General features: G+C 26.9%; 1 protein-coding gene across 1 annotated transcript; it reads left to right on the top strand.

Annotated features, from left to right (window-relative positions):
- The first annotated feature begins 6,259 nt into the window (after window positions 1-6,259).
- Window positions 6,260-9,508, top strand: LOC110641261 (uncharacterized). The gene has a single exon (XM_058140440.1). It carries the CDS (start codon window positions 6,377-6,379, stop codon window positions 9,047-9,049), a length of 2,673 nt encoding a protein of 890 aa, XP_057996423.1. The 5' UTR covers window positions 6,260-6,376; the 3' UTR covers window positions 9,050-9,508.
- Window positions 9,509-17,020: the final 7,512 nt, after the last annotated feature.

Here is a 17,020-nt window from a genome sequence, read left to right as displayed (position 1 = left end):
TCAAGAACACCCTTTTATACTTATTATTGAATACATCTTCTTTTTTTTTTAATTAAACGTAAAATAATTATAATGTCATTTATTTGTATATGCGTCTTTCTATTTATGTCTGTATTTATATTCAATTGTGTCCGTATTTATATCTTTATCTATCTATCTATGTCTATATATGTTTGTGTCTATTTATCTATCTATATCTACATATGTCTGTGCATATATTGTATTTGTGTCTGTTTGTCTACATGTGTCAATGTCTATGTTCGTTTGTCTACGTTGGTATCTATTTATTTATGTTCGTATTTATGCATGTATTTGTTTGTCTATATCTATATGTGTTTATGTCTATATTTACGTCTGTATTTGTCTATCTATATATATTTATCTGTGTTTGTCTATGTATATATATGCATGTATTTGTGTTTGTGCCTGTACATCTATGTCTATATATATTTGTGTCTATATCTGTGTCTGTATTTGTATTTTTATTTGTTTGTTTATATCTATCTATGTTTGTGCTTGTATTGATGTCTTTGTCTATTTGTTTACATTTGTATATCTATGTGTCTCTATTTGTGTCTATGTCTGTTTGTTTGTGTCTATATATATCTATTTTTTATTGAGTTCGTGTCTATCCATATCTATCTTTGTGTTTATATCTATTTGTGTTTGTGCCTGTGTCTGTATGTGTTTGTGAATATGTCAATTTCTTTTTGTCTGTGTTGATATTTGTGTCTGTGTCGATATTTGTTTGTATGTCTGTCATATAGACAAAATGAGAGAACGTAAATGAGGAGAAAATAAAATAAAATAGAATGATATGCAATAAGACGGGATAATTTTATCACTCAATATATATATAATTTTAAGTTTAAAATTTATTTTTAAATTCTATCAATTTTAATAAATTTTGATTTTGTTGTAATAAATCCCATATAATTAATTATTAAGAATTTTAAATAAATTTTCATTTAAATCAAACATTCAAATTTTATATTTACAAATGAATTTCATACAATTTTATGGAATTCATTGATACCAAATATGACCTAATAATGCATGCTAACAGAAAAGATAATATCCATCAAAAGTAAATCAAAGGAACTTAATTTTACATAATTAAAATAGTTGACTAGCATATAGGAATTATAATTTGCATTTTTTTCTTTTTATATCTTATAATTTTATATATAGATAAGATTCTCCCCTTATATTATTTACACCTTTAAAAATGCAATTTATATTAATAATATTTCAAATCCATAATTCATTCATAACTCATAACATTTTAATACTGCTCAACTATAGTTTTAAAGAATAAAAATCTCTAAAATTCCAGTGAAATATATTGATAAAATTAATTGGAGGACTACTAGTGTCATTTTTACATAATTAATGATAAATATGTCATTTTTTATTTTCTAAAATTTTAAAAATAGAGAGGGGTGCTTGAATTTGATGTCTTATATTCTTTACACAATATAATGGCATATAATCATGTAATTAAACTCTAAACAATAAATGTCACTACAAGAAAAATGAAAATTAGAGACGCAAATAAAATGTCTCAAAATGTAGGCATCAACTGTTTTCGGTTTGAGCTGAAAAATTGAATCGAATTGAGTCATTTTGGTTCAATCGGTTTAGTTTTTTTTTATCTGTGCAGTTCGGTTAGAGATTTTTAGTATGTTTGATTTTCGATTTGGTTCAGTTTTTTATTGATTAAAATAGACAAAACCGACTAAATCGAATTGCAAATGGCATGTGATTTTTCACCCAAGGATTGGTAGTTTTGTGAAGTGATGTTTACTGTTTTTATGAACTTTTATATTTTTTGGATTTATAATTTTATGGTACATTTTATGTAATATGGATTTACAATTTTATAGCCTTATGAATTTATATGTTGTGTACTTTTGAATGGATTTTTATGTATTATTGATATTTATAAATAGGTTTTTTTTGTAAACTGGTTTAGGATTACTATTAATAAATTGTTATTTATTAGATGTAACTAGGTTCTTTTGTAAAATTTCAATATTTTCAATTTAATGTGACGAAACCAAATCAAATCATTATTTTTCAATTTGATTTGGTTCAATTATTCTTAGATAACAGGTTTGATTCGATCCATTTTTTAAAGTGATTCAATATTTCTACTTTTGGTATTTGATTTGGTTTGGAATCGAATTAACCAAATGCTCCCCTATCAAAATGTATAAAAAAAAAAAAAAAAGTCCCAAAATATTGATAGGGACTAAAAAAAAAAGATCATCACATGAAATGTTACCATATCCACGTCTCAAATAGTATTTTGGAACGAATTGCAGATGCGTATCATAAAATAACTATTTTGCCACAAAAAAATGTCCATAATAAAAAAATATAATTAATTAATTAATTAAATTATTGTTAGTCTAGAAATAAAAACGTCTTTAAAGGTATTGTTTAGAAACGTTTTCTAATTGTGTAATAAAATTCATTTTATTTGTAAATAAATTTCATGGTAAAATTTATTTATAAATAAATTTCTTTATTTATTATATTTTATATTAAATATGAAATTTATTTCAAATGAAATGAATTTTATGTTTGAAATAAATAAAATAAAATAATAATAATAAAAGAATAATTTTGTTATTTGAAATATATATGATTTTAAATTTAAATTAATTATAATAAATTTCATTAAATTAATAATTAAGAATTCTAAATAAATTTTCATTTAAGTTAAATACTAAAATTTTAGATTTACAAATAAATTTCATAAAATTTTATGAAATTCATTTATCTCAAATAGAAGAAATCAAACAGATTCTAAACAAATAATAAGTAACAGGAAATGAGCTACATGGCAACATTTGATGGTGTAAATTCAACATTTACACCACAACAGAACTCAAAGTCTTCTGCTCCACTGAATACAATAGGTATATTGATGCTTGAAAACTGAAATACAAGAGGGAACTGCAAAATAATTTGAAATTTGATATAATTAAAGTCTCCGATAATTATTTTCTATATAAGATATCAAAACTAAATTATGAGAAGATTCATTTGATTTCTGTAAGTTACAATTGTTAAAAAAAAAAAAAAAATTGTGAATAGAATTGTTTAATTTAACTCATTTTTAATTTTTTGTTCAATTTAATCTAAAAATTTTAATTTAAACTCAATTTAACTAAAAATAAGAAAATATCAAGAAATTTAATTCTAAAATTAAGTAATTAAAGTTCTTTATTTTTTATTTAAATCAAGAAATTTAATTAAAAAAATTTAATTTTTAAGTTAAATTAAATTTAAATTAAAACTTATAAATTAATTTTAATAAAAAGTTAAAAAAGCTCAACTGAACTTATTCAACAAGTATGAGAATTAAATTGAATATTTTGCCCTATAATAAACTATGAAAATGATGTGAAATTTCACAAAATTATCCAAATACGTGCCTGATAAAATATGAGCCCAAATCTGCAAATATATTTGCTGGCGTCATTTGATTGGTAAATGCTGGTACTGTTAGGATCATTGTACAAAACCAAATTAGAATTAAAACTAAAATTTAGTTTCAAATTTGATTCTTAAGAATTAAAGAATCAAATATTTAATTTTAATTTTAGTTTTTAGACAAAACTATACCAAAATCGAAAGCAACACTTCTACATTAGACGTACAACTAGGGATAGCAATGAGTATAATATTCAAAAAAAATATTTTATTTGAATATAAATTTAATTAATATTCTCAAAATTTAAATTAATTTTAAATCTGATTAAAATTTATTATCAACTGTCTGAATTTATCTTGATAATTATTAGAAAAAAAAATTTAAACCTGTTTAATTTTATGTATTTTTATTAATAATTTATATTTTAAAATTTTAATAATTTTATAAAACATTTAAATTATATTTTATTATATAAAAAATTTTTTTATAAAGGGATTAAAGGAGTGGGGGATTTAAACCTCACACTTACGATGATATGTCATTAGTCATTAAATCAAGCTAAACTTTATAAAGATTATTATAAAAAATGTATATATTTTATATTACTACACCAAATTCATCATATTGAGACTTAAAATTTTATCTCAAAAGATCATATGTTCATCTCCATAAAAAGAAAATTATTTATTTATTTTATTTACTACTTCTTTAAATATAATTAGTAATAGATGCAGAGATAAATTTATTATTTAACATTTTGACTTGACTTTTAAAAATAAATATATTTATTTCTAAAAATAACTTTTTAAGAATAAAAACTGTTATTTTTAGAAATAAAAACTTTGTATTTTTATATATTTTTACGAATTATATTATTTTCTCCTAAAACTATTTTTATAAATAAATTATTTTACTTCTAAATCTATTTTTAAAATTAAATAAATTTATCTATAATAATATTTTTTCTGACAAATTATTTTGTCTTCTTATATTAATTCTTTCATATTTCTAATTACTAATAACAACATATTTGTTTTTTTTTTATAAATATATCATTAATTTTAATTTAAAAATAATTTAAACTAAAAATATATTTAAAATAAATATAATTTAATTAAAAAAATTACTAGTGGGCTAACCAAATTAAAAGTCCCACTTGTTAGCATTTTGAATTGGGAATGGAGGAGGGTTCCTTTAGCCAACTCCTCTCCCACTTCTGTAAAAACAATGGGACATCATTTTTAATTTTTTCTTTTTATGTTTATATATTATTTTTTAATTTATAATTTAATATTTAAATATCTTATATAAAATAATATATCATAATAAAAAATTAATAATATATTATAATATATTATTAAATTTTATTATATTATTTATAAATTTTCAAAGCACAAATTTAATTAAAAATAATATTTAAACAATTTCCAAAATATGTTAATATGTGCATAATAAATATAAATAAAAATTATCAAAATACTTAATTGTAGAAGTGTTTTCATCTAATTTTGAGTTTTTCTAAAAAATTATTTAATTTTTAAAACTACTTTATGACATAAATATATATTATATGATAAAAATATATTATTTTAATCGATATAAAAATATTTTTAAGATTTTAAAACTTATATAGTATTATATTTGTAATCAACTTTTAATTATTCACACTAAGAACAATATATTGATTATAACATTTAATTATATATAAATTAAATTAAAATAAAATAAAAATATAATTTCTTTATTTTGTTACTTACAAACATAATAAATAAAAGTTTATATGTTTATTTATGTATTACATATTTAATTTTTTTAAAAATCACTTTTATTATTTAGCTCTTTATAATTTAAATAACTTTTATTATTTAGCTCTTTATAATTTATACACACCTAACATCTAACATAATTTTTTATATATAGTTTAATTAATTATTAAAATTTTTATTTTAACATGATAAAAGGGATTTATTTAGTGATAAATTTAAAAAATTACTTAAAACTTTTATATAAATAAAACCAACGTTAATGAATTAGAAATAAATAATATATTATTTAAACTAAAAAATTTTTACTTCACAAAATTAATTATTAAAAATAAATAATATAATATTTAACGGCTAATCAAGCTTTTGTCTCATATAGTTTATTATTAAAAACAAATAATTTAATATTTAGCGACTAATTAATTTTTACCCCAAAAAATAGTATATCATTTAAACTAATAAAATATTATTTCAAAAGTTCATTATTAAAGATAAATAATATAATATTTAGGTTCTGTTTATCTTGCTAAAAATTATTTTTTATATTTTTTTAATATTTAAGCACTAAAAAAATAAGTTAATAAAAAATATTTTCTAAACAAAAAAAATTTAAAATAACTTATTCTTATCTGATAATTTTATTGAATATGAAAATATTTTTATATAAATATATATTATTAATATAATATTATAATTAAATAATGAAAAATATTTTTTATATAAAATATTTTTAATGTAGAAATTATTTTTTTCAAAATAAATAGAATTTTAGAGATTAATTAAATTTCACTTTAAATAAATAATTGTAATAATAAACATCTTATTTTACCTCTAAATATATAATATTATAATAAATTATTTAATTAAATATTTATATAAATAAATTTAAATAATACATATTTAATTATATATAATTTAAATTTACCTTATTAGAATTTAATGCCCGTAAAAATCTCACCGTTGAAGCTTCCCAATCTCTACCATCGCGATTAAATTTTATATATTGAAATCCAACGGTTCTAATTCTATTCATTTTTTCTACAACTAAACTGGACCCTGCTAAAACTCGTCTCCTATGACTCAGTCCGCCGCCCAAGTCTCCTTCTAAGCTGACTCTCTTTTCTTACAAACCTAACCCAATCTCCCTTGGAAGGCCAGAGCATCCACCATGGCCGACCACCACCAACACCACCACCACCAGCACCGCCCTCACCGCATCTCCGTCCCTCCACGCGAATCTACCTTCTCCCCCGCTTCCTCTACCATCACCACCTCATTGTCCAGACCCTACCCTGTTTATTCGTATTCCTCTACAACCCCGACTCCAACCCCATCAAAACAACGCCTTTCTTCTCTTTCCCTTCCCTCGAAATCCTCTTCCTCCTCTAAATCTTCCCTTCCTTTTCTATTTCTCCTTCTCTTCTCTCTTCGCTCCCTCTACTCTCTCCTCCCTTTCCTTCGATCATCTCCTTCTTTTTCTCTCTTCCCTTTCTCTTTCCTTGTCTCTTTACTTTCCTTTCTTCTTTCTCTCGCTTTCTCTCTCATCTCCTCTCCTTCCCCTAAAACCCCTTTTCACTTGAGGAATCCTAACCAACCCATTTTCTCACTCTCCTCAATTTCCCAATCCCAGCACAAGCTCTTGCTATCGAAATCTCTGCTACTTGCTGTTGTTTTCCTCCTTAGATTTCAAGCACTTCGTTATTGTGGAACTGCAGCTATGATTCTCGCTGAATTGTCTGGAAACGTTACTGCTCGATTCGTTGTTGAGGTGAAAAAGCGTAGTGTTGGTGCTAGTCGATATGGGAATCATAATGGTAATAAGTTATCTGGATTTTTGGCTCTTTTTCTTGGGATGTTTCTGTTGTCAATAAGTTGGGATCGGATTGATTGTTTTCCATTATCAACTTCCTTCATTGTTAGACATGGATTTTCGGTGTTTCCCAGGCAGAATTGTTTTAGGATTTCGCCCATGTTGTTGCCGTTTTTATCTGGGTTTTTGGGTTGTTATGAACGTGTTTCATTGAATTCGGGTACAATTAGGCAATTGGGTCAGAAACGAATTCGCTTGATTTCATTGTTTTATACAACAGTTTTGCTGTTTATTCCTGCTGTTGTGAGTTTTATGTTGTTTGAAAGAGATAAGGCTGGTGTTTCTATTGGGAATTTTGGTTGGCCATTGGCTAATACTGTTGTTTTTGGAGTGCTGTTGAGTGAGAATTATAGTGAAGACAAGCTAGTGTCTTCTAAGGACTTCCACAGAGAGTTTTTTGTTACATTTGTTTGCACTATTGTTTTGGAGCTATTCTACTTCCCGGAGCTGTCACTTTGGGGTCTTTTGTTATGTGGTTTGTTATTGTATTTTGGTGTTAGGAAGTTGGATCCTTTCTATTCAAATTACCTTGAACTAGGATTGGAATCACCAGAACCACTTAGTACTTCGATTATGAAGCCAATCCGCCACATTTTGAGTGAGAGAAAATCTCGCAAGATTGCACTTTTTCTTCTGATTAACACTGGTTACATGGTTGTTGAATTTGTTGCTGGGTTCATGAGTAACAGTCTTGGATTGATTTCGGATGCTTGTCACATGTTGTTTGATTGTGCTGCTTTGGCAATAGGTCTATATGCTTCTTATATTTCACGTTTGCCTGCAAATAGTCAGTTCAACTATGGACGGGGAAGGGTTGAGGTTCTTTCAGGATATGTTAATGCTGTTTTCCTGGTTCTCGTTGGGGCACTAATTGTTTTGGAGTCATTTGAGAGAATTTTGGATCCACAAGAGATATCAACTAATAGTTTATTAACCGTTTCAATTGGAGGGCTTGTAGTGAATGTAGTTGGTTTGATTTTCTTTCATGAGGAGCATCATCATGCTCACGGTGGATCTGGATCATGCTCTCACTCTCACTCTCACTCTCACTCTCACTCCCACTCCCACTCCCACGCCCAAGCCCACTCCCACTCCCACACTCACCACCATCACCAACATTCAAATCATAATGAAGGTCATGAAAATCATCATGAATGTATCACTGTTTCCCATGACTGCCATGACAAGGCATTGACTAGCCCCTGTGACCATGGTGAACATGAGCACTGTGACCACCAGGGTCGTGGGAGCTCCAATTGCCATAATGGCCATCAGCATACTCATGATCACCACTGCAACAATCACAGTCACGTTGACCATGACCACCATGACCATGCTCACCATGACCATGCTCACCATTACCATTCTCATGATCATGAACCCCTTGACAATCACCACGCCCATGGGAATTTCCCCCATACACTTAGCCACTCTTACCATTCAGACTCTAAAAGAAATTCTTCCTTGAGAAATAGTTGTTCCCAACAGATATCTAATGAAGAGGAATCACAAAAACGCCACCATCACCACATTGACCACAACATGGAGGGAATATTTTTGCATGTACTGGCAGACACAATGGGAAGTGTTGGAGTTGTTATATCCACCCTCCTAATTAAGTACAAAGGATGGCTTGTTGCTGATCCTGCCTGCTCAATTTTTATTTCTGTTTTGATTGTGTCTTCAGTTATTCCATTACTCAGGAACTCTGCTGAAATTCTGCTTCAAAGAGTTCCTAGGGCTCATGAGCAAGATCTGAGAGTAGCCGTAAATGATATTATGAAGATTAAGGGAGTACGTGGCATTCAGAACTTGCGTGTTTGGAGTTTTACTAATACAGACATTGTTGGGACTCTCCATCTCCATGTCTCAGCAGAAACTGACAAGGCTTCGATGAAGGCGCAGGTTTCACACATATTGCACGATGCAGGAATCAAGGATTTAACAATGCAGGTGGAATGCATCAAGTGATTAATGTAGTAAATTTCGAAACGTGTTAATCTCCCCAATGATTCTGGAGGACTGAATGTGATCATAGCCGAAAGTTGTTCCTGAACTCCTGGAGCAATGTTGTCAATTGGTGCAAAATGGAAAGATAGCTATTTCTCTTACTGGGCTTGGAAGGCTTTGGCACTCCTTAAATAGAAGGGTTTTGGCAAGCACTAGTGAGGCTGTATGCTTTGCTGAATCTAAGATGAGTATTGATCTTAGAGGATCATTCAGCCGTCATCCACCAGTGATAAATTATAGGCTAGTTTACCAGTGAAGACACGTAAAAGGCTCTGATGTTTGGACATGTGACTCGTTATACTTGCATTTTGGTCAGATTTTATAGTGTTGTTTAAGTTCAACTTGTAATTTTGAGGAACCATATTTATTCCATTGCTCTTAAAACCATATACAGGAAAACTCTTTTCTTTTCTTCTTTTACATTTGTGTATATTGAGCAGCCTCAAGTGCTTCAGCTATTTCAACTGAGAATCCTAACCTTCCTTGCTGCTTTCATTTTGGCCACATAAGTAAGTAATTACAGAATCAACAGCAGATATGGATGCCATTGTTTATCTATGAGCATTTGTGTATCTTTTAATTTTCAACGATAAATGATAAAACAATTTTAAGGTTATAAATTTTTTTAGCAAATCATCTACAAAATAAAATAGTAAAGAAATTAAAAAAAAAAAAGGGACAAGTGAACAAATCCTTAATTCAATGATGGATTGGAAATGAAAAATCTGGGAATGTAATAAATTTAGAGCGTCTGCATATATGGAAAGTCAACACAAAACTACTCCACACCTCCATCAGTGTCTTGAATGGAGGACTGTGCATGCTTCTCATGGGTTTCATTAGTGTCTTGAATGGAGGACTGTGCATGATTCTCATGGTTTCCAATTGAATTGATATAAAAAATTATATCGCATTAAAATTGAAAAAAGGAATTAATATAAGAATTCATGCTGAATAAATTTATACTTAATATTGATGCGATTCTGATTTTTCATAAAAAAAAATATATCTAAACCATACCGAATTATATGGAACAAAAGAATCAATTTTATACATATGTTCTTCATATTTTTTAGATATTATAATTTTTAATTGTACAATGATTTAACGCATTTATAATAAATTATTTAAAAAAAAGATAAAAAAGTAAAAGAAAATATTAAATTATACACTTATTAGTTACAAAATATATTTTTTAATTTTTAATTATATCTATATCATATATAAATATGTGAAGCGGAACATTAGTTTTGACCTTTTATTATTTATAGTATTTGTAATTATATTTTTTAATATTTAATTTAATTTTAGAGTTTATATAAATTTAAATTTCTAAAACTTAAAATTTAATTATTTATATAATTTTAGAGTTTATATAAATTTAAAATTTTTAGTCTTACTTATGTTTAAAGTCTAATTAATTAAAATTTTATTATAATATAATTTTCAATAAAATTTTATGAAAATACCTTTGTGATTTATACTATTTACAAAAATAATAAGTTATTTTATTTATATGAATCATTTTTTAAATAAATCCTAATAAATTTATATCCCTATCTTATAATTATTTATGTAAATTTATTTTAATATAATTATATTTGAATTTATGGAGAAGAACAAGAAAAGAAATTAACTTTTGTTAGCCAAACATATAAATTTTTTATTAATATTTGTGAATTATTATTTAATTTAATTTCTTATAAATTCATTAAAAAATTTCATATAAAATAAATTTATATTTTTTTAATTATAGATAAATTTCTAAAATTTTTAACTATTACATAAATATATAAATTAGTTCTAATTAAAATTGAGTTTATAATTTATGTAAATACTACTTTTATATATGTGTGTAACAAAAAAAATTATATTCATTAATTTATAAAAAAATATTTAATTAGTATGTAATATATGTTAAAATTATATAAATCTAAATTTTTTAAATAGTATATAATTATGTATAAAGCATAAGAAAGTAAATTATATATATTAAAAAAATTTAAATAGATAAATATATGTTATTTAAAAAATTCATAATTAACAGAATATGTTGAGTTTGAATTTAATTATAAAATTAATATAATTAATAGGGTGATTATAATTTATGATATTAATTTTTTTTATTTTAAAATAATAAATTATTAAAAGTTTAAAAATGTTAATGTCTGTACTTATAAAAAAATATAATATTTTTAATTTTTTAGTACTGTAATGTTATTTTAACTTGATAAATAGTGAATGTGTATAAAGAGAATTAAAAATTATACTTTAAATATAAAATTGTTATTTCAATTTAATAAATTTATATTTAAATATACACACAAACCAATAATTTGATTAAAAAAATCACAATTTTCATATTGATATAAGCATTAATTATTTTATAAAATTTTTATTTATTTGGATTCAACGACTTCCTTTATTGAAGTTTAATATTTAATTCTAGAAAAATAATTATAAAAAATTCAATTTAAAAATACATTATAAGTTAGTTTAATAAAATATTTTACTATAAACCAAATAATTGTTTATATTTTTTTTTTATAATCATTTCAATTAAAATTAATAATTTATTAACGCCAATATTTTTTATTCTATTAGCATTATTTTTTTATTTTTTATAGAAAAAGAACATTTTAATTGTTAATTATTATTTATAAATAATTTATTAGTATTAATATAATTTTTCAATCTTATTTTTTAAAATTTTTATTCATATTATAAAAAAATATAAAATTATGTAAAATATTATATATCAAATAAAAATAATAATATTAACACTTATTTATATAAATGCGCATAATTAATTTTGTCAAACAAAATTAAAAAATCAAATTAAAAATAAGTAGAAATAAAAAAAATTAATATTATATAAATTTATACCAAATTAAATTTATTTTATTATTATTATTTTATTATTATGTGTATAAAATCTTAAGCAGTGTTGGAAAAGTTTAGATTTTTCACGTTGATTATATATATTTATAAAAATTATAATATGGTAAAAATTAATTAGTCTTAATAAACTCAACACTTATAAATTAACAAAATAACAAATAGTTAAATGTATATATTTATAAAATACTTCCAATTATAAAATTTTATTATAATAATAAATTTTTCATTATAAATTTTGCCTCTATAATTTTTAAATTTTATTAATATACTTTCATTTCATTAACTTAATCTGAAATAATAAGTGCATATACAATATACATATCATGAAAGATGAAAAATTATTATATTATTATACAACTCAACTCAACTCAACTCAACTCAATTAAGCCTTTATCCCAAAAATTTGGAGTCGGCTATATGGATTCGCTTTCTCCACTCTAAACGATTTTGGGTTAAATCCTCAGAAATGTGTAATGCTTCTAGGTCATGTTGTACTACTCTCCTCCAAGTCAATTTAGGTCTACCCCTGTTTTTCTTTCTATCCTCTAACCTAATGTGCTCTACTTGTCTAATTGGAGCCTCCATATTTCTACGCTTCACATATTAAAAATATGCAAAAATATTAAACTATAGGTACATATAACGAATATAAAAAACGTGCAATGTATGTTAAAAAAAACTAATATATATTAAAAATATGGAAAAAATGATATAATATTCTAATTAAAGACTACATATAATATTTTTTTTTTATTTATATTATTATTTTAATGTTATGATTATTAATTTTGTTGTTGATCAATATTAGAAATTTAGGATTTATGAAAACTGAGATTTAAATTGAAATTATATTCAAAATTGAACTTATATAAAATTAAAATTAGAATTAAAATTGTATCAAAATTAATTAAAATCGGATTTGAAATCAAAACTCAGTTTAATTTCAACTTTAGAGTCTAACAGAACACTCCTCTACCTGTATGTAGCGTGATTTTCATTTTAATTTGCTTTTTTAATTAATCCATTTTTCTTATTTATTGCCTTTTTTTTTTTTCCTTTTGAATTTGGGTAGAGGTTGTCTTTCAAATCCTAATGACATTAAGGCTCTGTTTGGATGGGGAGATGGAAGGGTAATTAATGGGAGGGTAAGGAGGGTTACAATAAAAAAATTCTCATGTTTGGAAAGATGTGAATTAATGGAAAGGTAAGGAGAGGTAATGCTTATTCTTTATGTTTGGAAAGAGGTGAAAGAAGAGTAAATAATTATTAAAATTATAAAAATACCTTTTTCTATTAGATAAAATTTATTCTTTATTTTTTTTTAATATACAAATCAAGGCCTTTTATTTTTAGTTTAATGGCTTATAATTTATATTTTTTTATTGTCTTTTTATATTAGACATTGATATATACTATTTCAACATTCAACTTAGATATATATAAAGTAATACAAATGTCATTTTGCATTTTTTAAAATATTTTATTTTTTTAAAAGGTAGGTAAAATATTATTGTTATAAAATAAACTTTTATAATTTTTTATTTATTAATAACCTTGAATGGTATCAATTAATCATTTTATACCTAGACTTTTTTAATGGGTGAGATTAAAATTTAACAGTATGAAAGGAATTTATCTTCCACTTCATGAATATATATATATGTGTGTGTGTGTGTGTGTGTGTGTGTGTGTGTGTGTGTGAAAAAAATTTAATCACTAAAATTAGAGGAGAAGCACTTAGAATTACTATCAATAATAATAGAAAGATTTTATATTACTTGATAACTTAAAAGTAAAAATAAAGCGAATTAATAAGTTAACTAATTTATAAGGCTAAGCTAACAAGAATCCTTACAACCTCAAAGGGACAAAAGGTTACAAAAATTAGCAAACTAGATATATAGCTTAATTAATGTCCATAAAATCTCAAAATAGTCTACCAATAGTATATATTATCATTAGCATAATAAAAGAGATGCTACTCAAAAGATAACTAGCACACTTAACAAAAATAGATATATGACTTAACTAATGTCTATAAATCTCAAAATAGTCTACCAAAAATGCATATTATTATTGGCACAATAAGGAGATGCTAATTAAAAGATAACCAACAGCCTAATTCTGTGAGGCATTAGAACCACCCATCATCTGCATCAACAAGTTCTTGCGAAATGCAGGAGGACATCCAAGCAAACCTCGTAACATGTCAGGCTTTTGAATCAAAAACAAATAACAAGTAGATAAGAGATGTGACTCAACACCTAATTCTTCCAATAAAGTCCATGTTTCATTCTCTGAAATTGAAAGCTTCGTGGCTTTGACAAACTCAATTGTAGAATTCATAAGTGCTTGGGCAACGTTATCAAGTCCCTCCTTTAATACAACAACTTCTTCATCAACCTTTGATCTTTTAGCAGTTTTATTCCTTAATGAATTTTCAGATTAAAGACATAATAGGAAAATAAAAAAATAAAATAATTTTCATCTCTCACCTCTCTCTGCTTACACCCTAATTTGGGGTATAAGAAAAATTGAGATTTGAGGGGTAAGGGAGGGTAAACCTTACCCTTACTTACCCTTACCCTTACCCTTCACCAACTCACCCCTTTCCAAACAGGGGTATAATAATTACTTATAACTTGTTACCCTTATTGTAACACCCCTAATTTTTTTATTTTTTTATTATTTTTGGGTAAATTTTGATATTTTATTTTATTTGAATTTTAAAAAATTATTTGAAATTTTTCGAATTTTAGAAATCGGGTTCGATTTTTCGAAAATATAAACTTTGATGATTTTTAAAAATTAATTTAAAGACCACGTAACAAAACTAAAAATATATTTGGAGTCTATGAATTTTTCTGAGTTTTCTAGAATTTTTTTAGAATTTTTGGACTTCGTTTTCGGTTCCAAGGCAGAGCAAAAATTCAAAATTTTGTATCCTGAATCAAACCGGCCAAATCGAACCGGATCGGATTGGACCGGCCGAATCGGGCTGGCTCATTTTTCTTCTTCTTCTCCTCTCCCGCGCGCATTCTTCTTCCTCTCTATCTCTCTCTCTCCCATTTTCTCTCTCCTCCCACCTTCCCTCGCCACCCACCCACTGCGCGCCTCTAGCCGCCTCAGCCGCGCTGAACGCCGGGAATCATCGCCCGAAGCGACGCGATGCGCAGCTCGCCACTTCGTCTTCCCGGCCGAAATTCGGCCGATCCGGCCATCGATTGGGCCGGGTCTTGTGTCTAAACCTATTTACACCTCGAGAGCTTTCCATAGATACCAAGAACACCAAAATCCATTGAACGGTTTGTCCAATTTTTGTCCGAAAAATTTCAGCCCATTTTGAATTTTAGGCTAGATTTCTCGCAAACCGTGAACCCCACAAGAAAACCGAGAGTACTAGAGTGCTCCACTCATCGAGAGCTTCGCGGCAATATAAATTTCAAAATTTTCCGACACCGTTTTTCGGTGGGTCTCACGGAACTTCGCAGTATTTTTTCGAGTATTAAATGAGCTTAGAAAATTCAGTAAAATTTATGTACTAACCCCCGTAGTGTGGGCTTCATGTAGGTATCTTCAATTCGCGGAAATTCAATAGTTATCCGGGTCTGTGAATTTCTGGCCAGACAGACCGGCTGTGGAAAAAGTCTCCGAATTGGATCGAGATTTTGGATTGTCAGACATCCCGAGCACATCCTCGGAGTCGGAATCGGCATAGGTAAACCCGAACTTTACTTTTTCGTAATTTTTTAGTGCTTAAATGGGATTAAAAATCCATAAAATATTCGTGGTAGCTCAGAAAATTATGATTCTTTTTGCAATAGCCTAGTAATATTGCTAAAGACCGCGAGGCAAAATTTTAGAATTTTTAGAGCTTATTTGGGCAGTTTTTGCAAAAATAATCAATTATAAGGACTAAACTGTAAATTTACATATTGTGATTGAGGACTGTTTGGATGGGCCCAGGAGGGGCTATGTGATGTGATTGAGTTGTGAATGTATGATTTGTGAATATAGAAGTGCGTTCGAGCCCTTTTTTAGGTTGGGTAGGTCCTAGGTATAGGGGAGACTCTGCTGGATTTTTGGCACGACTTAGGACGTATTTGGTCTTTTCTTAGCTTGTATTGAGTCAAATTTATTAAATGATTATAATAAAATTATCAGGTAAGCCGGGACAGCCTTCTTCTTCCGCCCAGCCGCCACAGTGACCGCTGTCAAGTCTGTGAGTAAAATATTAATTTTAATTATAATTTCCCTATTATTATATGTTCAAGTATGCCCATGCATCACTTATATGTATATATCTATGTAGTTAAACTCTAGGCACGTTTTATGTTGCATTCACAACTGTTAAAGTGCCATGTATGTTGTTGTGGTAATTTGGAGCAGTGTGCGTGCGTTGGCGTGCGTGTGATGTGGTGTTGGCTATGGACAGAACGGGTAGACACGGCTTGAGATCTTTGCTGGGACCCAGTCCTTCGGGGATAGTCACGGCTTGAGTTCTTCGCTGGGACCCCGATTTAGTTTATTAAGCGAAAGTCCGGCTTGAGTTCTTCACTGGCACAGGTTGGATTTAAGAGAGCTGTATAGGGGATCAGCTCCCATATATTATGATTGATATTACTGGGTGTGTGAGTGCTCCAAATTACCTTTTTGCTGTTATGATGTGAAAATATTGCTAATGTTGCATTTCACTCTACAGGGTGCATTAGCTTTAGATAGTTATAGAGATTATGGTTAAAATTGATATTTTACTCTCTAAGTCGAACGCTCACTCCTGTTCAATATTTTTTCAGGCCACAGGAGGATATTTTTGAGGTTAACCTGCTCTTCTCCCTCGCAGGTCGTTTATTAATGTTTGTATAAACCTGTTAACTCTTAGAATTTCCGCATGTGTTAGAAATATTTATTTAAATTGGGTCTGTAATATAAATTATCAATTTGGACCTGTAAACTTATTATTTTATGCATGTGTGTTGGGCTGGATGAGGGAGCTGAGCTCCCATTTATTTTATGTTGTTATGAGTATGT

The sequence above is a fragment of the Hevea brasiliensis genome, chromosome 18 (assembly GCF_030052815.1).
Source record: "Hevea brasiliensis isolate MT/VB/25A 57/8 chromosome 18, ASM3005281v1, whole genome shotgun sequence".
Taxonomy (NCBI): domain Eukaryota; kingdom Viridiplantae; phylum Streptophyta; class Magnoliopsida; order Malpighiales; family Euphorbiaceae; genus Hevea; species Hevea brasiliensis.
Note: the sequence above shows the minus strand (reverse complement) of the source record. Positions and strands in the feature narration are given on the sequence as shown.